The sequence below is a fragment of the Panthera leo genome, chromosome A2 (assembly GCF_018350215.1).
Source record: "Panthera leo isolate Ple1 chromosome A2, P.leo_Ple1_pat1.1, whole genome shotgun sequence".
Taxonomy (NCBI): domain Eukaryota; kingdom Metazoa; phylum Chordata; class Mammalia; order Carnivora; family Felidae; genus Panthera; species Panthera leo.
Genome location: NC_056680.1, coordinates 2,934,010 through 2,958,015, shown reverse-complemented (window position 1 = coordinate 2,958,015; position 24,006 = coordinate 2,934,010). Strand labels below are relative to the sequence as shown.

General features: G+C 55.8%; 2 protein-coding genes across 2 annotated transcripts in view; one reads left to right on the top strand and one right to left on the bottom strand.

The window, feature by feature from the left end:
* ATCAY (ATCAY kinesin light chain interacting caytaxin) overlaps positions 1-16,448 on the bottom strand; it is a 30,260-nt gene extending 13,812 nt beyond the window's left edge. The window contains exons 1-4 of the mRNA XM_042928009.1: positions 16,229-16,448; positions 13,724-13,843; positions 3,088-3,146; positions 189-410 (exon numbers count right to left, since the gene is read on the bottom strand). Of these exons, the coding sequence (XP_042783943.1) occupies positions 189-410; positions 3,088-3,146; positions 13,724-13,800 (358 nt within the window). The 5' untranslated portion in view covers positions 13,801-13,843; positions 16,229-16,448. The remainder of the gene's footprint in view (positions 1-188; positions 411-3,087; positions 3,147-13,723; positions 13,844-16,228) is intronic.
* Positions 16,449-22,487: 6,039 nt separating this feature from the next.
* ZFR2 (zinc finger RNA binding protein 2) overlaps positions 22,488-24,006 on the top strand; it is a 53,298-nt gene continuing 51,779 nt past the window's right edge. Inside the window, exon 1 of the mRNA XM_042928001.1 lies at positions 22,488-22,540. Within this exon, the coding sequence (XP_042783935.1) occupies positions 22,488-22,540 (53 nt within the window). The remainder of the gene's footprint in view (positions 22,541-24,006) is intronic.

The window sequence follows — 24,006 nt, the reverse complement described above, 5'->3', positions numbered from 1 at the left end:
CTTCATTTCGGACGCGGTCACCTTTGAGAATCACGGGAAAGCCACGCCCCCCGGACAAACCCTCAAGTCCTCAAGAAAAACGGGCGTGGGGTCGCGGCGGAGGAGGGACCCTCCCGGGGCTGTTCCGTGAGCCCTGGGTTGGAGCCCCTGTCCCAGCTGAGCCCGTGGGGAGCAGCCCTGGGCCTCACCTTCCCACTCCAGCTCATTGCCATTTCCCAGAAACTCCAGTGAGTCGGTCTCGTCCGGGGTCTCGATGTCGTCCACGTTGATATCTAGGTCATCGGGGGTGTCCAGGAAGTCGTCGGACAGCAGGGAGCCCTCGCTCTGATCCAGCGAAATGTTGATCTCGGGGGCGACCAGTGTCTTCCGCTTACGATGAGCTCCGTTGAAGTTCAATGTGTTGGGAGGGACTGTTTGGAAAACGGGAGAACGAAACAACTGCGGCTTCTTCCTCTCCTTGCTCCCCCTCCCCGGTTCCCGACCCGGTGAGCGGTCTGCCCCACCATGTGGTTGCAAGTCTGGCGACATCCCTTCCGGACAGGTTCATGCCGTGCCCTTGCCGCCTGGACGTCAAGGGCGGGCGCCTGGACCTCGCTGCTTCCCGGCTCTGTGACCCCGCAGACGGAGCCTGACTTAATTTTACCGGCCGCTAGGTGACACTCGCAACGGTGAGTCAGGTCAGGGTCGCACGGATGGCCTGCCCGGCTCTAGACGGTGGGCCTGTCGACACCTGCGATCACGGTTGCCTTCTGGATGGGGCTGGCAGAGGACGCCCGCGTTCTGCTTTTCACCTCTCGGTGATGCCCACCTCCGTAATCGCTGAAGTTTACCGATCACATCGCACGGGCCAGGCCCTCTTCGCAGCACCCCCCCCCCCCCAAGCGTTTTCCTGTTTCGACTTTGCGATATCCGCACAAGGCGAGTTCTGTTATTGTCCCCTTTACCAGGTGAGCAAACTGAGGCACAGAGGGATCTCTCTGGAGCTGGTCAGAGTGGGTATGCCTCATGGTTTGAACTGCTTTTTCCCGAAGACTCTTAGCTGAAACTCTGGTCTCCTTGTATGAGGTGGTCTCCCCCCACCACCCCCCTGCCCCCGGGCTGCCTCCAAGGGGTTAAAGCTGATCCGACAGCTAGCTGAGCAGGGCTAGCCCCTGACGGAGGTGGCCTTACATGGGGTAAGCCCCCAGCTGTCCCCGAGCCAGCTCAAGGGAGACAGGTTGTTCTTCCAGAGACCTTGGGAACTCTCCCCCAGAATCGTCAGCGGGCGGAATCGTCAGTGGACAGTGAGGACAAAATAAATGAGCCAATAGGAGAGCCCTGCCCCTCTCTCGCCAGATGAAGACATTCGTCGACACGTAATTCAACGGACAAGCTCCTTACCCTTTTGGTCTTTGAATTTCTCCAGCCCTAAACCACGGGTCAGAGGTGACCGCCTCAGGACACACGCCGGGATGTAAATGTGTGCTTTTGCAGAAAACGGTAAAAACAAAATAGCCATGGGGGCACCTGGCGGGGGCGGGGCTCAGTCGGCTAAGCGTCTGACTCTTGGTTTCGGCTCAGGTCATGATCTCACGGTTCGTGAGGTTGAGCCCCGTGTCGGGCTCCGTGCTGACAGCGTGGAGCCTGGGATTCTGTCTCTCTCTCTTTCTGCCCCTCCCCTACTTGCACTGTCCCTCCCTCTCTCTCTCTCTCTCTCTCAAAAATAAAGAAAGAAAGAAAATCGAATAGAATTTTCACTAAAAAAAAAATCTGATGGAATTTGTCCTGCCAAATTTCAGACTTGCTGGGACTGACGATCCCTTTCTTTCCTCCTGTTTCTGCTTTTCGGAATGAGGACATCTATCCCATGCCTGTCCCACCGTCATATTTTGGAAGCAAATAACCTGCCGGGGTTTCACGTGTTCACAGCTGAAGAGGAATTTTGCCCTGAGTCTTCTTCCTCTTACGGCCCTCAACTGATTAGATGAGACCCACCCACATTAGGGAATGCAATCTACTCTACTCAGAGTCTAGTCATTTAAATGTGAACCTCATTGAAAGAGTGACTCTCAAGGGAAACCTCTAGAATAATGCGCGACCACATCTCTGGGTGCTGTGGCCCAGCCAAGTGGACACATAAAATTGACCACCAAGTCTCTCCATCTCCTTAACTAAATGTCATTTGCGAAGTCCCTTTTGCCACGTGAGGGGACATTCACAGATTCCAGGATTAGGATCTGGATATGCTTTGGGGGCTGTGATTCAACCAGTCACACCTAGGAGGAGGGGTACGGTTATCCCACACCTCTCGTTTCGCAGAGGTAGGAAACGGAGCTCCAACACAGTCAGGGGACTCGCCCAAGATCACCCTCTGGGGGTGACAACGACAGGCAGACTCCATGTGCTCAGGTCAGAAGCAGGCCCAGTACTCTAGGGGGACCAATCATCCAGAGTGGCCCCAGAAAGCTGGGACGAGCTGGTCTTAGCTCTTACTGCTGTGTGACATCAGGGGCATGGCTGTCCCTCTCTGGTCAGTCTTTCCTCCGAAAGGGTAGGATGAGCTGTGATGAGCTGCATGGGGGAGACGCGGGCAGAGTGGGCCCCCCCCCCCCCGCCCCAGCAAGACCACGTGAGGGGATGCCACTGAGGAGAACACATGTTCAGGACAGTTCCTCTGGCTGTCCTGGACCCCCCGTCCCCAAATTCTGGGGCTTTGGATCCTCAGAGCCGTGAGCCTTCCTGAGCGCTTGGGACAGCAGAGCCCTCCAGGGCTGACTTTGCGCCTGGCGTCCCCTGGGCACTTAACACATGTCACCTCATTTAGTCCTGGCAGTCCCCCTTCCGCGGGGAGCTCACGACCTGCGTTTAATAGATAAGGACTTGGAGGCACAGAGAGGCCGGGCAACCAGCTGAAGGATACACAGCAACACCACATGACTCGGCCGCGCATCTCCCCCCCCCCCCCCCCCAATGGTCGCTTTCCCTCCAGGCCTCGCGCAGAAGGCCCCCCTTCCCTGACGGTCCGCCTCGGACATTTCGACAGCTACGGCCTCAGGCAGAGCGGGACCTGGAAACCGCGTGCCCGTTTTTGCACCCGTGGAAACTTACAGGACGTGTCTTCCGTGGGGCTGCCAAGCGGGTCCATCCCTGTCTCTTCCGGGAGTGGCCTGCGGACCCAGCAGAGAGCAGGTATCAGTCACGGGAGCGCGGAGTGCAAACAAACAGCATGGACAAGACTCGGGGAGGTCTGGGGAGTCCCTGGGACAGAGGACACCTGCTCATCGGCACAGAACATCCTAGAACATCGGTGCCGGAGGGCTCCCTTCAGATCATTGCATGGCTATTAAGCTTTTCTTTCTTTCTTTAAAAAAAAAAAAATTTTAATGTTTATTCATTTTTGACAGACAGAGCATGAGCGGGGAAGGGGCAGAGAGAGAGGGAGACACAGAAGCCGAAGCAGGCTCCAGGCTCCGAGCTGTCGGCACAGAGCCCGACGCGGGGCTCGAACCCACGGACCACGAGATCACGATCTGAGCCGAAGTCCGACGCGCCACTGGCTGACCCTCTCAGGTGCCCCAAGTTTCGTCTGTTAAAGTAACGCCACCGACCGTGCATTTGTGGCCCTTGATGCTTGGCCGGGCATGGATTTGCAAAACCAGGCGGTTTTTTCCTGGCAACGCCTGGACCGCTTTGGGGAGCTCAACGCCGGTGCATTGGACCCAGGCGCTCCGGCTCCTTTGCTCCCGGCGAAATACTCCATCCCGGGAGGCAGAAGGTCTGCAGAGAGCCCGGGGCTGCCAGAGGCCCTCGCTGCAGGGCGTGCTGACTCAGGGAAGCGCTAATTCACCTCTGCAACTCAGCAGTGCGGGCTCAGCCCAACGGGGAGCCAGAGCCAGAGCCGTGGGGAGAGGAGGGCGATGGAATGCTTCCTCCTTTCCTTTTCAAAGCCCTTCACTCCCTCTGTTCCTCTTCCTTTCCGTCTTCCTTTCCTGCCCCCCCCACCCCCAACAACTCATAGAACATCCAGGCGCAGTGGCAGGTCTGGGAGGGGAAGGGAGAACGGGAAGTTGCCTTGCGGTCATACAGGTCAAAGGTCAAACTGGAACAGACACAAAGGAAATGAACGCGTGCGTCCACACAAACACCCACACTGCAGGGGCGCCTGGGGGGGGGGGAGCGTTCAGCCAGTTAAGCGTGACTCTTCAGCTCAGGTCAGGATCTCACGGTTCGAGCCCTGGTGTCGGGCCCTCCCTCCGCCAAAAAATAAATAAGCTTAAAAAAAAAAACCCCACACCCCAGTGTGATATGATTCACAGTGGCCAAAAAGTGGAAACACGCCGTGTCCATGGATGGGTGAAGGGATATGTGTCCCTCACGCACCGGAAGGTCACTCGGCTGCGAGCAGGAGCGAGGCGCCCACACCCGCTGCCCCCCAGGAACGGACCCTGGATACACGACAGTCAGGGAGGGAACCAGACACGAGAGGCCACACAGGGTGTGAGTCCACGTGCGTGAAACGTCCAGAACAGGCCCGTCCACGGACGGGAAGGGGGCTCGTGGGGGCCGGGGGTTCGGGGGGGCAGCTGATGAGGCCGGGGTTACTTTTTAGGGAGATGGAATGTTCTGGAACTTGATAGAGGTGACGGTTGCACAGCATTGTGAATGTACCAGACGTCACTGAATCGTGCACTGAAAACCGTTGATCCTATGCTATGTGGATTTTCCCTCAAAAGAAAACCACGCCTTGAAGAAGGACACAAAGGGCAGACGGGGGCTGAAGAGTCAAGTCACACGCCTGCTCTCTCGGTCTTGTCTGTAGCTGCCACCCTTGCTCCCAACACGGGTGACTCCTGAATGAGTCCAGGACCCCAGAGCCCAGGAGAGACACCAGCCACCTGCCAGGTTACCCCCAACTGCAGACTGACGGCTGAGGCCCCACCTCTAGCCTTGTCCTGCCCACACAGCACTTAAAAGCATCTTAAATTTGGGGCGCCTGGGTGGCTTAGTCGGTTGAGCGCCGACTTCGGCTCAGGTCACGATCTCGCGGTCCGTGAGTTCGAGCCCCGCATCGCGCCCCTGTGCTGACAGCTCAGAGCCCGGAGCCTGTTTCGGATTCTGTGTCTCCCTCTCTCTGACCCTCCCCCATTCATGCTCTGTCTCTCTCTGTCTCAAAAATGAATAAAAACGTTAAAAAAAAAAATTAAAAAAAAAAAAGCATCTTAAATTTGCGGCCGAGTCAGACGTGACACAAATATTTCGGGTTTCCGTCTTTTCTTCAATTACGGACTTGCCCTCTGTGAGTGGTAACAACCCCCAGGAGCTGAATGTGGGCCCCTCCCGCTCACCTGGGGGCCGGACTTTTGTTCTGGTTCCTTCTCTCACGTGCACCTGCCCGCCCAGTGCCCATCAACGTCTGAGGCGTCAAATCCTGGTCTAGACCGAGTCTGAACCCTCACTTACCCCATGGACGGGGCACTCGCTGTGTGCCGGGTTGGAATGTTCGCGGCACGATCTTATTTCCTCCCCACAGCAACCCTCGGAGGCAGGTAGGAGCCCATTGCACAGGGGAGGAAACTGAGGCTGGCCCCACAGGCTGGAGTCAGAGAAACACCCGGTGGCCGAGCTGATTCCAGTCATTGCCCTCTACTGCCCCCTTGTGCCTGGTCCGCACATGTGCACCGACCCCGGCGGGGGTTTTGTGCAGCCCAGGATGTCCGGTTCTCATCAGGATGTGATTCAGCCTCCCAACCCTGGGCGGGTCCACATAAAGCCTACCTTGGCCCCTAACCTAGCAGGATGTGGCCCAGATGCAGCCGAAATGTCAGGGTGGGGAAAGCATCCAGCTCCTTGGTGCAGACTGGGAAACTGAGGACCCGAGGGAGACTTTTCCTTCAGTTCATAAACGTACGTTAGGTGTCTGGGCCATGCTCGGCCAGGCTGCAGCGACAGTCTCCGTGCTGCCCTGAAGGTTTCTGGTAGACGTTCGCATCCAGCAGGTGGCGACTTTAAGTACGAGACCTCCCTCCGCAATAGGGGTCTCACGCAAGGGAAAGGCATCGAGGTTTCCCCGGGGGAAGAAACAACTCTGACTTGATTTCTGCTCAGGTCATGATCTCGCGGCTCGTGAGATCAAGCCCCGCATCGGGCTCTGTGCGGACGGTGGGGAGCCTGCTTGGGATTCTCTCTCTCCCCCTCGCTCTCTGCCCCTCCTCTGCTCATGCTCGGTCTCTCTCAAAATAAATAAATGAAGTTAAAAATTTTTATTTTATTTTATTTTATTTTTAATGTTTATTTTTGAGGGAGAGAGATCTCAAGCGGGGGAGGGGCAGAGAGCGAAGGGGAGACAGATTCCAAATCATTCTCTGTGCTGAAAGCATGGAGCCCAATTAGGGGCTTGAACTCCCAAATCGTGAGATCATGACCTGAGCCGAAGTCAGATGCTCAACCGACTGAGCCACCCAGGCGCCCCCCCTAAAACTTGTTCAAATAAAATACTTACGTACAAAATAAAATAGAAAATATACAATATGTTCTATACTTTATGTTACATGTAAAAACACATAATTATACATCCGATTATATGTAATTGCACATAATTGCATATATTACACAAAACATACAACAGCATAATGTATTAATAAAGAATATGGAAATTAATGGGGCTCCTGGGTGGCTCAGTCGGTTATGCATCTGACTTTGGCTCAGGTCATGATCTCGCGGTCCGTGGGTTCGAGCCCCACGTCAGGCTCTGTGCTGACAGCTCAGAGCCTGGACCCTGTTTCAGATTCTGTGTCTCCCTCTCCCTCTGTGCCTCCCCCACTCGCAGTCTCTCTCTCTCTCTCTCTCTAAAAATAAATAAATATTAAAAAATAAAGAATATGTAAATTAATAAACATAGTAACACAAATATAACTTATATGTAAATCTACAATTCTATAATATGACATACTATATAATTGTCATAATATGATTTTAAATATATAATATGATTAATAATATATATCATACATGTAGAGAATGGAAAACTATTGGTTCTGTTTCTCTGCAGAACCCTGACTGATACAAGAGAGGAGAGATGTAAACACTGAGTAAACAAACAGTTGGAGGAAACAGAAGGTGATACCTGCAACAAAGAAAATAAGAAAGAAGAGGGAGGAGGTGAGGCACAGTAGTGGCAGTCAAGGAAGGCCTCTTTGAGGAGGTGACTTTAAAAAAATATATTTTTTTTTAACTTTTTTTTTTTTTTTTTGAGACAGAGAGAGACAGAGCATGAACGGGGGAGGGGCAGAGAGAGAGGGAGACACAGAACCGGAAGCAGGCTCCAGGCTCCGAGCCATCAGCCCAGAGCCCGACGCGGGGCTCGAACTCACGGACCGCGAGATCGTGACTTGAGCTGAAGTCGGACGCTTAACCAACTGAGCCACCCAGGCGCCCCTAAAAAAAAATATTTTTAATGTTTATGTTTGAGAGAGACAGCATGAGCGGGGGGGGGGGGGGGCAGAGAGAGAGGGGGGACAGAGGATCCAAAGAAGGCTCTGCACCGACAGCGGCGAACCTGATGTGGGGCTCGAGCTCACGAACTGTGAGAGCAGGACCTGAGCTGAAGTTAGACGCTCAACGGAGGGAGCCCCCCAGGCGCCCCCAGGAGGGGACTTCTGTGTAGAGAGAAGACTGGGGGAAGGGCCTTCCATTTGGGCAGAGGCCCTGAGGCCGGAAGATGCTTGGTGAGTGGTAGGAACAGACCAGAAAGCAGAGAACTTCTCCTGAGTTGGAGAAGCCGACTGAGCAGGACTCCAGGCTCCCCGGGGGAGAAGAAGCCCGCTGTTTCCCGACAGGCCCCACCCCCGCCGGCCCACAGGGCTGCGGCTTTCAAGGCCAGGTGGAAGCTTGCTACTTCCCCAAGTCCCAGGAAGCGCTCATTTTGTGCAGAGCTGAAGCCTCTCGGGTAAACTCCAAGTGGACCCGGATGGCTCCCGGCAGCACAGTCCTTGCTTACCTACAGTGGGCAAGCCCCCTGCAAGGTGGGCTTTCTTTAATATGCAAGGTGCACCGTATGACTTTCATCTTTCTGTGCTGGGTGGAATTCTGTTCCCCTCCCCCAAAAGATAACTCAAGTCCTACCTCCCAGCACTTGGAATGTGACCTACTGGCAACAGGGCCATTGCAGATGTAATTAAGTTAAGGAAAGGTCAATTTAAAAAATAATCTTAAAAAAGGGGCGGAGGGGGGCGCCTGGGTGGGTCAGTTAAGGGTCTGACTTCGGCTCAGGTCATGATCTTGCCGTGCGTGGGTTCGAGCCCTGCTTTGGGCTCTGTGCTGACAGCTCGGAGCCTGGAGCCTGCTTCGGATTCTCTCTCTCTCTCTCTCTCTCTCTCTCTCTCTGCCCCTCCCCTGCTCGAGGTCTGTCTCTCTCACTCTCAAAAATAAACCAACATGGGGCGCCTGGGTGGCTCAGTCGGTTGGGGGACCGACTTCGGCTCAGGTCACGATCTCGCGGTCCGTGAGTTCGAGCCCCGCGTCGGGCTCTGTGCTGACCGCTCAGAGCCTGGAGCCTGTTTCGGATTCTGTGTCTCCCTCTCTCTCTGGCCCTCCCCTGTTCATGCTCTCTCTTTGTCTCAAAAATAAATAAACATTAAAAAAAATTAAAAATAAATAAATAAATAAATAAATAAACATTAAACAATTTTTTTAATAAAAAAAGAAGAGGCCATACTTCATTAAGGTGTCCGTCAGTCCAGTGAGTATTGTGCTTATGGGAAAAGGGGAATTTGGACACCGACGCAGGACGTGTGAGGATGTGGCAGAGACGGGAGAGACGTGTCCATAAGCCAGGGATCAACGAGGATTGCTGGCCACACCAGAAGCTGGGAGAGGTGGGAAGGAGTCTCCCCTTCAGGGGGAGCAGGGCCCTGCTGACACCTTCATTTTGGACTTCTGGACTCCAGAAGTGTGAAAGCATACATCTCTATTGTCCGAGGCCACCCAACATGGCAACCCCAGGAAACTCACGTACCCCTGTGGTATGAAAACCAGATCTCTCACCTGGGCATCCCACCAGGATGTGGCGTCGGTGAACCCTCCAACCCCGTTCTCACGACCTAGCTGGGCTCTTGCGCTACATTCCCCATCGTGCCAAGGCCTTCCTTGCCCCAGTGCCTTTGCACATCTCACTCCTCTGTCTAGAGTAAATTTGCTTAGCCTTTAAGGCTGGGTCGGTGTCCTCCAGGAGGTTCTGACTGAGTCTGGCCTCTACCCCACCCTGCACTCTGCCCCAGAGCCCACCATGAGCACTCAGTCCGTGGTACGTGTGCTAATCGCTTGCTTCCTGGGAAGACTGTGAGCCGCTGAAGGGGAGGAAGTGCCTCTTCCTATCTTGCTTTGGTGAGTCACAGGCCAGCCCTCAAAGAAGTGGCTTGTGGAAGGACAGGGGGAAGGAAGGCACATCACATGAGTCGGAGAGGCACAACCCAGAAGGCCTGTCAACCTGATGCGGCTCTACCCTCAGATTCTAGCCTCAGGGTTGAGGTTTCTCATGATGTGAAACAAGAGAATTGGGAATAAACTTTGACCATGCCTCCTGCTCCCCAGCCCCCCGCCCCCCGCCCAACCTGTGCTCCAAGGGCATCAAGCTTGGGCACTGCTTGCCTCGGTCTCCCTTCAGGGGCTTCCCAGTCTGTTTCTGCCTGACCAAGGCCGCTTCTGGTGCGTGGCAACCACAGAATCTCTTTCCGGGTAGAGGCATGCTTTTCTGATAGCCATATGACACCCGCAAAGCTCAGGCAAGGGAACCAGAGGGGATACTTCTGTGGGGCCTAAAAAATTATTTCTTGGCAACTTTGGTGGCTCTTAGATGCCCAGGCAAATAAATGTACCCTTTTTCCTTCTCTGCAATTTCCAACACCTCTGTCCCTTCCTGTCACTCCTGTCTCCCCCAGCACCATTGTCTCCGGGAGGGTCACAAGGCCTGGGGTGGTAAGCAGAACCATGGACAGCGGCACCACAGCCGCCCTCCCCCCCGCCCCCCCAGCAGCCTGACTCCACCCTAGCAGCCCTGACTCCACCCCCAGCAGTGCCGACTCCACCCCCAGCAGGCTGACTCCACCCAAAGCAGCCTAGACTCCACCCCCAGAAGTGCCGACTCCACCCCCAGCAGCCCGACTCCACCCCCTGCAGTCCAACTCCACCCCCAGCAGCCTGACTCCACCCTAGCAGCCCTGACTCCACCCCCAGCAGCCTGACTCCACCCAAAGCAGCCTAGACTCCACCCCCAGAAGTGCCGACTCCATCCCCAGCAGCCTGACTCCACCCAAAGCAGCCTAGACTCCACCCCCAGCAGCCCTGACTCCACCCCCAGCAGCCTAGACTCCACCCCCAGCAGCCTGACTCCACCCCCAGCAGCCTGACTCCACCCAAAGCAGCCTAGACTCCACCCCCAGCAGTGCCGACTCCACCCCCAGCAGTCCAACTCCACCCTAGCAGCCCTGACTCCACCCCCCAGTAGTCAGCTGTGTTTTTGCAGACTGAATTGTGTCTCCCCTGCCTCCCTCACCCCTGCCAATTCAAACATCTAAGGACCAACCGTCAACACGGCTGTTTTTGGAGATGGGGCGTTTAAGAAGCAATGAAGGTGAACTGAGGTCCTTCGGGGCCTTGATCCCATCGGGCGTGGCCGTATAAGAAGGGGGAGAGACAGGAGCAATCTCTCCACACGCATGCACAGAGGAAAGGCTACATGAGGACACAAGAAGGTGGCTGTCTACAAGCCAGGGAGTGAGCCCTCACCGAACCCACGGATGTTACTCCAGCCTCCAGGGCGGGGAGGAAGTGTCTGTGATACTCTGTCTGGCAGCCCAAGCCAACTGAGACAGAGGAGGAAACTAGGAGAGACGAACCCAGCGGGGAGAAGGGCGGGGCTGAGGACGGCAGAAATGCTCCAGCCGGTCAGGGCCCACGACTCCTACACACATCTTTTGGGACCTGCTGAGGTGTGTGCAACACAAAATTAGCTCTGTGCGTGTGCTGGGCTGAGGGAGAGAGGCAGAGAGAGACAGAGGAGGAAGGGAGAGACAGAGAGACACAGAGAGAGGGGAGAGACACAGGAGGGAAGGAGGGAGGTGGGAGGGAATGATAAAGCAAAAGGAGTGAACTGTTAGTTGGCAAATCTGGGGAAAAGTTTACAGTTATGACTTAGACCATCCTTGTAATCTTTCCTCAAAGTTTCAGACGACATCGGAATAAAAAGTTACAAAGCAACAGAACCCATAGCCACTTGCTTGTGGAGGGAAAGGCGGGCTGGGATGCCAGTCAGACACCTATCCCTGCACCTGCCTCTTCTGACCTGTGAGACTCTGGTCAAGATCCCCCTCAGCTTTTCTTCTGCCCCTCAACCTGCCTCCACTGGCCTCAGGGCCTTTGCACATACTGCTCTCTGAGCTTGGAATACTCAGGACCCACCCAGAGTCTCCTTCCCCTGTTCGTCCCTCTTCATCCTTCACAGCTCGGGGTCAGCACCCTCTCCAGCCTCTCCAATCTCTCCAACCTGGTCAGACCCCACCTGGGCACTCTCCAAGTACCATGAACCCAGCTGCAATTTTCCGTTGGGTCGTGAAGTTTATGAGGGAATGGCCTGCCCCTGCCCCAGAGGAAAGGCCCCATGAGGGCATCTGTCTTGTTCTCTGTGTGTCCCGAGTGTTTCGCCCAGGGCCTGGCATACAGCTGGTGCGTATCGTTACAGAGAATGAATGGAGAAATAGGGCAGAGAGAGCTACATCATCTCTGGGCTGCCCTCTGGATCCTTAAGAACCTGCAGAAGGGCGGGAGACAAGGAAGATGCTACAAGGTCATGGCAGCGGGAGGGGCTGCGGGCACAGGGCAGGCACTCTGACACCCCGGGGAGGCTGGAAGACGCCCCCGGGAAGGGGACCACTGGGCTGGAAGGAACAGAACTGTGGGTTGTCTGGCACCAGACAGAGGTGCTTATGTGGAGACGCCGCTGGGTGCCGAATGAAGGAGCTGCACTCACTCCTCCCGTGGCGGGGAAGGCAGAAGCCTTGGCGAAGGGCTGGCTCACGTCCCGGGGCGGCACAGCAGGGCCACTGTGCCGCAGACACTGGGCTACTGAAAAGGGACAGCGACCCTCTGCAGCTGGGAGAAACTCGCTTAAAAATCATAGTTGCAGCTGCCCCATTTTGTCTCAACAAGGGGCTTGGGAGAGGGGGTGTCTTTTAAAAGATCAGGGCGGGGGGCGTGCGAGTGAACGAGATACGGCGAGGAAGCGTCCAGGGTGGGGGGCAATGTATTTGGGCAGCCCTCGTCATTCAGAGCGCCCATCCCGGCCGCCTTGCCCTGCGCGCCTCAGAGAATTCTTCCAGCAACTCTGTGAGTGAGGCATTATCGACCCGATTCACAGACAGGACAACTGAGGCACGAGGAAGCCCTCGGCACCCTCAGCGACGGGGATCCTCTTTTCTAGGGTGAGCACCCTCCCTCCTTCGTCTGTTCCTTTCCAGACAGTTACATAATGAGGTCTTGGACAGCATCCCCTGGGGCAAAACCCTTGCACTAAAGGAGGGCAGAGATGCACTTTGTGTCCAGCCATCGGATTAGGGGAGCCTGTGCCGACCCGTGTTTTCTCTTACCCCACACCACCCAGCAGAGCGAAGAGAGGGACACAGGCCTGGTGGCTCATGCGTCCTGGCAGTGGAGGCCCACGGCTTCCTTCCTACCCGGTTTCTTATTCCTACCAGTGGCCGTCACCCGCTCAGCCGGTGTCTCCTGAGTGCCGACTGTCTACCAGAGTCTGCCTTTGTGCTGCCGGACGACAGCGATCCAACCAAAGGCCCCTGCTCTCGCGGGGCTCCATTTGGGGGGGAAACAGACCACACACGAGATACGCATGGACAATATTTAGGGTATTAGGCTCACCGCAGGACCTCCTGGGGCTGCTGTGACAAATGACCACACACTTAGGGGCTTAACACGACAACAGATTCATTCTCTTATGATTCTAGAGGCCAGAAGTGAGTCTGAAGTCGGTTTCACTGGGCGGCAGGCAAGGTGTGGGCAGGCCTGGCTCCTTCCGGAAGCTCTAAGGGAGAATCAGCTTTTGTCCCCTTTCCACCAGGGGGAGGTGCTCCTCCCCCTTGGCTCGTGGCCCCTCCCTCCTGTGACACCAGTCTGTCACTTCCGTCGCCTCTGCCCCGACTCCTGAGTCGAGTCTCCTGCCTCCTCTCAGAAGGACCCTGGGATGATATGGAGGGCTCACCTGGGTAATTCAAGGTCATCTCCCTCTTTTCAGATCCTTGGCCTAAACACGTGCAAAGAAGTGTCTTTGCCCCAGAGGGGCACATTTTCAGAGTCCGGGGATTAGGACACGGACATCTCTGGGGTCCACTCCAGGGATTTTAAGCAGGGCTAGGACAAGATGCCTCCGGCTGCCACAGGTAAAAACACACCCTCACCCGGATTCGTGGGAACACCCGTAAGAATATTAACCCCCCACGAGGCAGTTGTAGAATGTTCGGAATTCCTAAAATAGCATGGGAATGGGAGCTTTGTGCTGCTGTGGTGGGGCGGGGGGGGGGGGGGGGGGGGGGGGGGGGGTGGGGATCCATCTTAAATAATTCGGCAAGTATTCATTATGTGCCCGGCGTCCCCCAAGCCCCAGCTCAGAGAGGCGGTGGGCACCCACCCCACCCCCGCCCCGCCCCCAGCAGGGGCTGACGCAGCAATGGGGAAGCTGTACCTGGGAAGGCCTTCGTCCTGCCATTCTTCCTTCACGTCCACGTTTTCCATCCGGAGCGTAGCTTCAGTGGTCCCCATGGGAACAGAGGAGAGGCGCGCTGGCTTGAAGCAGAGCTGAGTCCTGAAGGAGAGCCACGTGGAGGTTTTACTGGGCAGTCATCGTAATAACAACCACCCCCCCCACCCACGTGTGGCACCTCAGATCGATAAGAGTGTTGGATCCATTATTATGTTGAACCGTCACCCAGCCCCATGACGCAGGTGAGAAAACAGAGGTGTAGAGGGCTGATGACATCCACGTAGGTCTGGAGTTGGAACCCAGGTGAGAGCTGAGCCCCCAGACATAAGCCCCCTTCGCTTCGAAGCTCCAAAGTCCATGCTCCCTAGGGCTCATCATCCCTCCCTTACCTTGGACTTACACTGGGCAGCAATAAATCCAATTACAATCATTTATACTAAAGTGTTAGTGACTGATATACTTGTTTCCTTGCTGGGACCGACACTTTCAAACCCTACCTCTATCTTCTCCAGGCTACCTGCCTTGCCTCTCTGTCCCCGAATAAAGAAGCAAATCCTGACAACCTGCTGGGGCCAACGAAGGCAGTGTGGAAAGAGACTGGGGCTGGAAGTCGGGATCATAATTCTTATCAAGCACAAAGCTCAAGTTTTGCTTTTCTTGTTCTGAAGAGCTGGGGCAGGATGGCGGACAGATGCTAGATGGTGCCTTAACAGCTGGGCTGTCTGGAGCCGTCAGAGCCGCAGAATGAGGCAGAATTGGGGTCCACCCTGAGGCATGCAGGACTCCGCCACTCACCCCTCCCAGCCTCAGTTTCCCCATCTCCAAATTAAAGAGCCGGACTAGAAAGCATCTTTACAATACCTTTGGGGCATAACCTTCCAAGATCCTGTAACTCAGTCAACACCATGGGTTCTGTGCCTTTAAACCAGTGGCTTTCAACTGGGGATAATTTTGCCCTCCCCCTCCCTGCCAAGGGACGCTTGGCAAGTCTGGAGGCATTTTTGGTTGTCACAACGTGGGGAGGGGGCTCCTGGCCTTAAGGGGGTGAGGGCCAGGGATGCTGCTCAACACCGTTAGGCGCGTGTGCAAGCTGGGCCCCCAGGACCGAGAATGATCCAGCCCCAAAGTCCACAGATCTGAGATTGAGAAACCCTGTCTTAATCGCATGCTTGCGAAGGGTCCCCGGGCAGGGTTTGACAGTCCTTATAGAGGGCCCGCTGCGTCTCTGCTTCCCATCCTCCAAGCAGCTCCTGGGTTGTTGTTCTCACACGCCAGCACCAAAGGCCCCCGCCCCCAGCCCCTCACCCTTCCAGATGCCACGGCGGCCCCTCGGCAGAGCTGGTGCATGGCTAACGGTTTGGGTGGGTCATCTGAAGCCCCTGGAGGTGGGGTCTGCATTTGGGGTTGTGGGACAGAGACCAGGACCCAGAGGGAGCCTGGGCCAGGAGAAGGCCAGGCAGGGGGGAGGGGTGGCTGGCTAAAATTAGACACCCTCCCTGCCCCCACCAACACACACTTGGGAAACAGTGTCCCACTGGATTCTTGTCGCGGCTCTGAATGTCGTCATCCATTCATGGAGGAGGGACAGTAAGACGCAGTACGCCAAAAAAAAAAAAAAAAAAAAAAAAAAAGGAAAGAAAGAAAGAAAAACCTCTTCCTGATGCCTGGGGTGATAACCACCACCCAGGACCTTACTGCAGGGGGAAGTTCTGGTCAATGGAAATTCATTTCCTTTCGGAAGACAGTGGTGTCTGCCTGGTTTTCCTCACCCCAAGCAGGGCGTGACCTCAGCCCCCCCGAAGGACGCCCCCCAATCCCACCCACAGCGGAGGCGCTGGACCCACGCAGGCCGGCGCCACAATCCTGTACAGGTGGCGTGTGGGTCCTGCGCGCTCCGGTTCTAAGATCCTGACTTCACTCTGAGGGAAAATGAGGCAAAGTGAGGGGCAGCCGAGAGGTGTGCCTTTGCGCTGGGGCGCTGAATCCTCAGTGCATGGCGTCCAGGTGCAGACAGAGGGGGAGGGATCCGTCTTCAACCTTCTCCCTGCCTCCCCGCCCCGTAGGCGAGCCTCCGTGTACACATCCATCAAGTCTGTCTGTCTCTGTCTCTCTTTCCAAATCCGCTCACGGTGTTATAAATAGACAATGCACAGAGGTGGGGCGTGTACATTTGGGTCTCTTAGGAAGCGTCCCAGAGAGAGGCTGAGGGTTTTATCAGCCTAATCTCCAAGCGCGTCCCGAAAATGGTGCATCCCCCTGCCTTCCAGGTGAGCGGTGGGCACGGAAGGCGGGCTCTGGGTGGACATGCCCGCGGCTGCTTTCCCTCGGCTTCGGGAGACAGGGCTGTGCTACCGTGCAGAGAATCGCAAGACCGTGGGTCCCGGCTCCCAGCCGCCCCACCTGCCCGGAGGGGGTTTGCAACAGCGGATGTCTCCGCACAGGCAAACGTGCCCGGGCAGGGCCGGGACGAAGAGAAAGGGGACTCACCTCCGCGGCCTCTGCGGGTTACGCGCAGACAAAGGCGAGCCCCGCGCCGACGCAGCCGGACATCCCTCGCCTTCCGAGTGCGGTCCCTGGGCCTCTTCAGAGCATCCGAGGAAGGTGCGCGCAGCGGCGGGCTCTGCACGCAAGGAAGGTCACCCGGCGCAACGTGGCGGCGCGGACGGGGGGCGCTTTTGTCCGGAGGTGGGGAACGGACGCAGTTCGCAGTCAGCCGGCTGCCCCTCGCCCCGCTGCGAGCGCGCCCCCTCACCGGCACCGGCGCCCGGCCGTGCCTCCGAGGTGTTTTCTTCCTGCCAGCTCGCAGCTGGCGGAGGCTCGGCTGCCTTAAGACAGTTAATTATGCTGCTTTTGTGTGCAGGGTGGGTGGGTGGGGGCAGGGCTGACCGAAAAGCACAGCCCCCTGCCAGAATCCGGTGCTCTCCATTGGCTGAACGGGGAGTGTTTCCAAGGGCCTCACCGGGGGCAGAAGCGGAAATGATTTCCTGATGGCGCATCACGGATTTAAAAGCAAAACAAGGAGCAAACAAACAGACAAACACAGGACGGCGGTGGCCTCATTCCTTAGATTGGGAAGGAGGGAGGGAAAGCGTCCCGAGGACCCCATTACGTGGGGCCCCCAGCCGTGTGCCGAGGACCCGGCCGCGTGCTGGGGAGGCAGAATCTTCCCGGCCACGCTTGCTCGGGCCACCGATGGAGAGGCGCCCCCTACAGTTGTGCGCTCAGCGGCCCTGCCCTGGAGGACTCCAGCCTGACAGTATAATAGTATCACGAGTTGCAGCTTCTGAAATTAGACTAGAAGGAGGTTTGGACCCTGGCTAGGCGGCTGCCTAGCCGGGAGGCACGACCGCGTAAGTGACCTTCGCTGCTGGGCCTCAGTTTCCTCACCTGTGAAATGGGAACATCATGGTACTGGCGTTTGGGCATTCAATGAGATCATGTAGGAGGGCGCTTAGCACAGTGCCTGAGAACGCTTCGCTACCTGTCTCTCGCCCTTGCTGTTTCGGGTTTAGACCTGTAGCAGAGGCCGAATGGTGGTCCCCACAAGATAGGGCAGCTCTTATCCCGACCCCCGGAACTTGGGAATATGACCTGATTTGGAAAAAGGGTCCTTGCAGGCAGAACTGAGGATCCAGTACCCTCATTTTGAGATGAGATCATCTGGATCGAGGATAAATCCCAGATCCAATGCCAAGTGTCTTTACCTCTGCAAACCAAGGAGAACCAAGGATTGCCAGCAAACACCCGAAGCTGGGCAGGCATGGAATGCATTCTCCCTCACCGCCTCCAGAAGGAACCGATCTTCATTTTGGATGTCTGGGCTCCAGAACTGTGAGAGAATTTTGATTTCCATTGTCGTAAGCCGCTTGGCTTGTGGTGCTTTATTACAGCAGGTCCAGAAAACGAACACACCCTGAGTAGCAACCAATGGCCATTACTCTGCCCTGCCTCCCTTAATCACTGCAGTGGCTTTCCACCTGTTTTGTGAACACATCAAGTTCATCCCCACCACGGGGCCTTTGAACATGCTGTTCCCTCTGCCAGGAATACTCTCCCAGAAGAGGTTCACATTATTCAGGTGCCAGCTCAGAAGTAGTCTCCTCAGAGAGGCCTTCCCTAACCACCCCTACTTTGCCCCCCAATTCATCACCCCATTCCATTGCCCAGTCTGATTTTTTTTTTTTTTTTTTTTTTTTTTTTTTTTAGTACATACATTAGTATAATTGCTGGGTCATACACTAAGGAGCCTGACTTTTCCCCCACAGCACTTACCACTATTTGAAACTGCCTACTTATTTTTTGTTTGTTTATTCTCTGACTCCCTAGCTAGAATGTAAAATTCAAGATAAATGAGACTTGGGTGGTCTTGTACCCTGCTGTGTTCTCTGCAGAGGTCAGCAGCACCTGGCACAAAGGGGGGGGGTCCAGGAGATGCAGGTAGAACGCGTCGATGTCGGCTCCCCCCGCCCCGTGGATACCAGACAACACTCTACTCACCTTGCTGCCAAACTCACTGCATCAGGGTCAGTGCCCCTCCAAGCCAAAGGCGGAAAGGCACTGCCCCACAGCAGGGGATGAGAGCCTGGAGCCTGAAGCTCGAGATCCGTCGGACTTTATGCGCCCTGGCTGGAGGAAGTGGAGCCCTGCGAAGAGACGCGTGTGTTAATTCAGTGGGAAATCCGGGCCAGTCCTCGTGCTGGGCACTGGGGTCCAGCGTGTGAATAAGAAAGACTTCGCTTTTGTCAAACTCCCGTTTGGAGAAACAGATGGGCAAAGGAGTCTGGGCTGATTTAGAGACATCTTTGAAGCAGAGTGGCTTGGGGGAGGGGGCATGGGAAGACGTCCAGGGGCAGAGGGTGGGCAGTGACGATGTGAGTTGGGCCCTGAGAAGTGAGTAGGAGTTGGATGGATGAAGGAGCTGGAGAAAAACAATCTGGGCAGAACGGCATTTGCAAAGCGACCTCCCCTCCCTCACGAGAGCGCGCGGGGAGCTGTCCGTGGTGCTGTGGCCGCCGCCAAAGAGCCGGCGCGTGAACCCAGCTTGTCTGGTTTACTTTTCACCGTGGTTAAAACACACATACAGAACATAAAGCTTGCCATTCCGATAATTTTTAAGCGTGAAATTCAGTGGCATCCGTTACATTCACCATGTGCAACCATCACCACAATCCATCTCCGGAACTTTTCCATCTTCCCAAACTGAAACTCTGTCCCCATTAAATACTAACTCACCTTCTCCGTTAGCCATTCCCGCATAAGGTAAGCTTTTTTTTTTTTTTAATTTTTTTTAATGTTTATTTATTTTTGAGACAGAGAGAGACAGAGCATGAACGAGGGAGGGTCAGAAAGAGGGAGACACAGAATCTGAAACAGGCTCCAGGCTCTGAGCTGTCGGCACAGAGCCCGACGCGGGGCTCGAACTCACGGACCGCGAGATCATGACCTGAGCCGAAGTCGGCCGCTTAACCGACTGAGCCACCCAGGCGCCCCAAGGTAAGCTTTTTGAGATCAGAGATGTTGCACTTTGTCACTGCTATCTCTCAGATCCCTAGCCAGTGGTTCTCACGGTGGGGCGGGGATTCTGTCCCCCATGGGAGGTTTGGTGATGTCTGGGAACATTTTTGGTTTTCATGACTTGGGGGATGGAGACGGTACTGGCATTGAGTGTGTGAGACCAGAGATCCTGCTCAGCACCCTACAAGGCGCATGACAACTCCCCACGACAGAGACTTACCTGGCCCCAAACATCACCAGTGTGGGGTGAGAGTAACACCCGAAACGTAGTCAGATGCCATTATACTGAATCGAGGCAATGAAATTGCTAACGCTCCGGGGCGCCTGGGTGGCTCAGTTGGTTAAACGTCCAACTTCGGCTCAGGTCATGATCTCGCGGTTTGTGGGTTCGAGCCCCGCGCTGGGTTCTGTGCTGACAGCTCGGAGCCTGGAGCCTGCTTCGGATTCTGTGTCTCCCTCTCTCTCTGTTCCTCCCCCACTTGTGCTCTGTCTCTGTCTCTCAAAAATAAATAAAAATGTAAAAAAAAAAATTAAAACATGTTAAAAAAGATTGCTAACGATCCTTGAGTGCCATTTTCCTGATTTGCAAAGGGGATTGATTAATCACGGACATTCGATCCTCATTATTAGTTGTTTCCGTATTTGTGAATTTGCCTACTGGCTGAAATTTATTGGTAACATTTGTAACACTCAAATCAATACTCATGGTGCCTTCCGGGTCATTTGCAGACAAGGAAGTGCGATGAAAAATTTGAGTGCTGGTTGTACATGTTCCCAGGTGAGTTCGAACAAGGCACCATTTTGCCTTCTGATTCCAGCCCAGATTGTAAACTGCCCATTTCGGGATTTATCTAGCACCATGGTTTTTGTGCTTTACGTTGGTGGTTTTGCTGTTTATAGTGGCCCCCGTGCACGGTCCTGAAGGGCTGTCTAGTGTTTCCAAGCACTAGAAGGTTGGGATGCACCTTGCGGTGAAAATAAGAGTGTTAGTTAAGCTTCATTCAGGCATGAGTTACAGTGCTGTTGGCTGTTCATGATCAGTAATGTATATTAAATAAGATGCCTTTGGACAGAAGCACACAGAACACAAGGTTATGTATTTGATCGGTTGATGAAAAATAATGCGAGCAGAGGCTTGCAGGAACCCACTCAAGTGTCTCCCCAGGAGTGGGGCTTTAGGATTCCCTATTCTAGGGCTTGGTGCCACTTTATAGGACAAAGCTGCTGCCAATAATGAGAATCAACTCTATCTACTTCTGAGGGCTATGTAGGGATAGATAAGATTGTGCATGCAAAAAGCATTGAACACAATGCTTGTAGTAAATAACAGGAGGGAAAAAAGATATTATGTAACCCAGAGAACACATTAAAACAGACCTGCTTTTGTATAAAGCATGTAGCCTTTGTTACCTAGCTAGAGCTGCAGGGAATTGGAGGAAAGCCGTGTGTAATTACCACTCTGAGCGTTAGCCAGGGCATGGTGGGAGAGCCGCTTCTGCCAGACCCTGTAGATTGTTTCTGGTGGCCACACATGGTCATGAAGACACAAAGGGAAGAATGCCATCCACTAAATCACCATACGGCTTTCCTTGGCACCCTGGGCTTGCCATGGTTTCTGTCCAAGAATTAACTAGCCCTGTGCCTGCTTCATAGAAAGGAGGAGAGGAACCCCATCCCACCAGAGTTGGTAAATGTATTTTTCTAATTAATTTTTAAAATATTGAAATAATTGTAGATTCACATGCAGTAAGAAATAACAGAAAGATCCTGTGTACCCGTTCCCCCAGTTTACCCAACGGTAAAATCTTACACAAGTATAGTACAATATCACTATTGCTTTCAATAGAGTTGAGATACAGGACATTTTCTCACGACAGGATACCTCCTGTTGTCCTTCTATAGAGGTTCCTTCTATAAAGCCCGTATCCTCCCCTGCCACTTCCTTAACCCTAGACATCACAAATATGTTCTCCATTTCTGTAACTTTGATGGTTTAAGAGTTTTAAATGGAATCATGAGTATGTAAAGCATGGAACCCTTTTGCATTGGCTTTTCCTGTAATTCTCTACAGCTTCATCCAAGTTGTGTGTATCAGGAGTTTATTCCTTTTTGTTGCTAAGTAGTGGTCCATCATACAAAATGCACAGCACAGGTAAACCTGTAGAGACAAAGAGCAAACTGGTGGTTGCCAGCAGCTGGGAGATTGAGAAGTGCCTGTTGATGGAGACAGGGTTTCTACTTGGGGTGATGAAAATGTTCTGGAATTACACAGTGGCGATGGTCACGCAATTGCGTACATGTACTAAAAACCATTGAGCAGCACACTTTAAATGGGTATGTGAATTCTATCTCGGTTAAAGCTGTTATTAACCAAAAAAGCACCCTAACTGTAGTTCATAGTTTGTAGTCTGTAAGTGCTGCAGAGGACGGGCACCAAGGAGTTTTGTTCACTGTTGCGTCCCCCAAGGTGGCCAGGCTTGGCCAAGAAATCTCTCTCAAGATGACTTCCACTTAGAATAGGGTTTCTCAGCCTGGGCACTGGTGACTTTGGATCCGGTTCGTTCCGTGTGGGGCGTTCAGGGTGATGTGGAGGCTGAGCAGCATCCCTGGCCCCCACCCACTCGATGCCAGGAGCCCCCCAGTGTGACAATCACAGATGTCCCTGGACACCGTCCAGTGTCCCCTGGGGGCAAATCCCTCTGGTCGGGAACCACTAGTTTAGGGTCACCGAATTTTAAGGCCCCACGAAAGGCTGCCCACCAGCGGGTCCCGAAGGACAAGCAGGACTTGGCTGTATCCATAGGGCCACATGTACCCCAGCCAGAGAGGTCAGCGGAACTCCCAAACTCACCCCAGTGGGACACAAAGTATAAGGCACTTCAGGCTCGCGTTCAGGGCGGGTCTTGGGGTGCCAGGCAGGGCCCCCCAAAGCCGAAGAAGGGCTGAAAGGAGGGCAGGGCTCCGGGAAGAGGCGGGGCTCGAAGCAGAGTCCCCGGAAGCTGAGCTGCCGGAGGGAAGGCGGGGCCCCGGGAAGGGGCGGGGCCCGAGGCGGAGACAGCCCGCGGACGCAATGGGAAGCGAGGAGGCGCGAGCTTCGCGCGGGGGGGCGGGGCCTGGGGCGCGTGGCGGCGCGCGAGCGGCACGCGGCCTGGGGGCGGGGCCCAGGGACGTCACCGCCGGCGGCTCCTCCCCTCGCGCCTCGGGTCGGCTCGTGCGCACCAGAGACGCGAAGATGGCGGCGAGTGGCTGCCCCGGTTTCGCGCGCGGCGCCGGCCCTCCGTACAGGTAACGGCCCCCGCGCCGCCCGACCCCGGCCCCGGGGAAGCCGCGCGCCGACCGCAGCCAGGCGGGACACGGGCGGGGAGGCCTGCGCCAGCTGGGATGGCCGCGCAGCCGCGGACCCGTGTCTGTCAGGGGAGAGCGGCCCTGGGCCAGTCGGGGCACGGACACCGCGCCGGGCCTGACGTGGGGAGGGCAGCGGGCCCTGAGGCCGCCAGAGAAGCCAGGGCGGGGAGGGGACCCGTCCGGGCGTGGCGAGGGGCAGAGCTGGAGGGCACGAGCGCGGGGACCCCTGGGGACGGGGGCGGGGACCGGGACGGAGGGCGGGGAGGGTCCCGAGGGCTGCGGGGGAGGGGGCGGGGAGGCGGGAGCTGATGCGCGTCGCGGGCGCGGAGCCAGGCAGGGGGTGGAGCGGGGACCTTGGCGGGGGAGTGGGGAGTGGAAGCGGAGACTTGATTTAGGAGAGACCCGGGAGGGCACCTGGCGGGGCAGGGGGGGTGGGGTTTGGGGGTACTGACCCCTGATGGGGGTAGGGTGACCGGAGGGAGAGGCGGAGACATTGGCGAGGGGGATTGAGGCCTGATTGGGTCACGTGGAGATTTGGGTGGGGGGGGGGGAGCAGACTTGGGGGAAGCCCTGAGACCCAATAGAAGGGTGGGGACGAGGGGCTTCCTGGGGAGGGGAACAGGAAGGGGGGGGGAAGAGGATCCCGAGACCTTAAAAAAATCCGTGGAGTAGGTGTTTGCGTATTTACGGTCTGGTAAAGTACAGACACCCAGGCATTGGGGGGCTGGGGGGAGGAGCCAAGAGAGAGGTGGGGGGGGCAGGGATAGGAAGCAGCCCAGGGAAGGCGGGATCTGCAGGTAGAAGCGCGTGGGGTGTGCTGTACCCCAAGTGTACAAGTACGCTCCGCACGCCCTTCTCCAGGGCCTTTCCTTGGAGCATCTCTGCCGTCTCTGTGCCTCAACCTGACACTCGCGACCCGAGACCCGAGACCCGGGGCTGCCCCTCCCCCCCCTCCCCCAGCCCATCCTTTTCATTGCGTCGGCTTCCGCTCTCAGCCTGCTGAAGCTCCTGGGCGGGTTTCTCCCAGATCCCGAGGAAGCGAGGGTGCACACCGCCCCCCCAGGCCCCCCAGAGACCCGTGTGCGCTGCACTGGGGGCCTTGCTGCAGGGTTCGGTTTCGGCTGGTTGAAAGTAGAGGGGTGGACAGTTAGGGCCGACCCCCCCCCCCCCCCCCCAAGCCCGTCGTTGCGACGCTGCTGCGTTCTTTCCTCTGGGGTCACACGGAAACAGCGCCGGGCTTGGAAACAAGGGCTGCGGAGGGTGGGCGTGCTCCCCGTGTTTTCTGCCCTGGGAGCGACTTGTGAGGTGTGGGGTGGCCAGTCGTGGATGTTCTGCCGGCGCGGGGATGCACGCCGTTTCCTGCAGCGGAGTCTCATTTCGTTCCGTCCTTCCTTGCTTCCGTCACC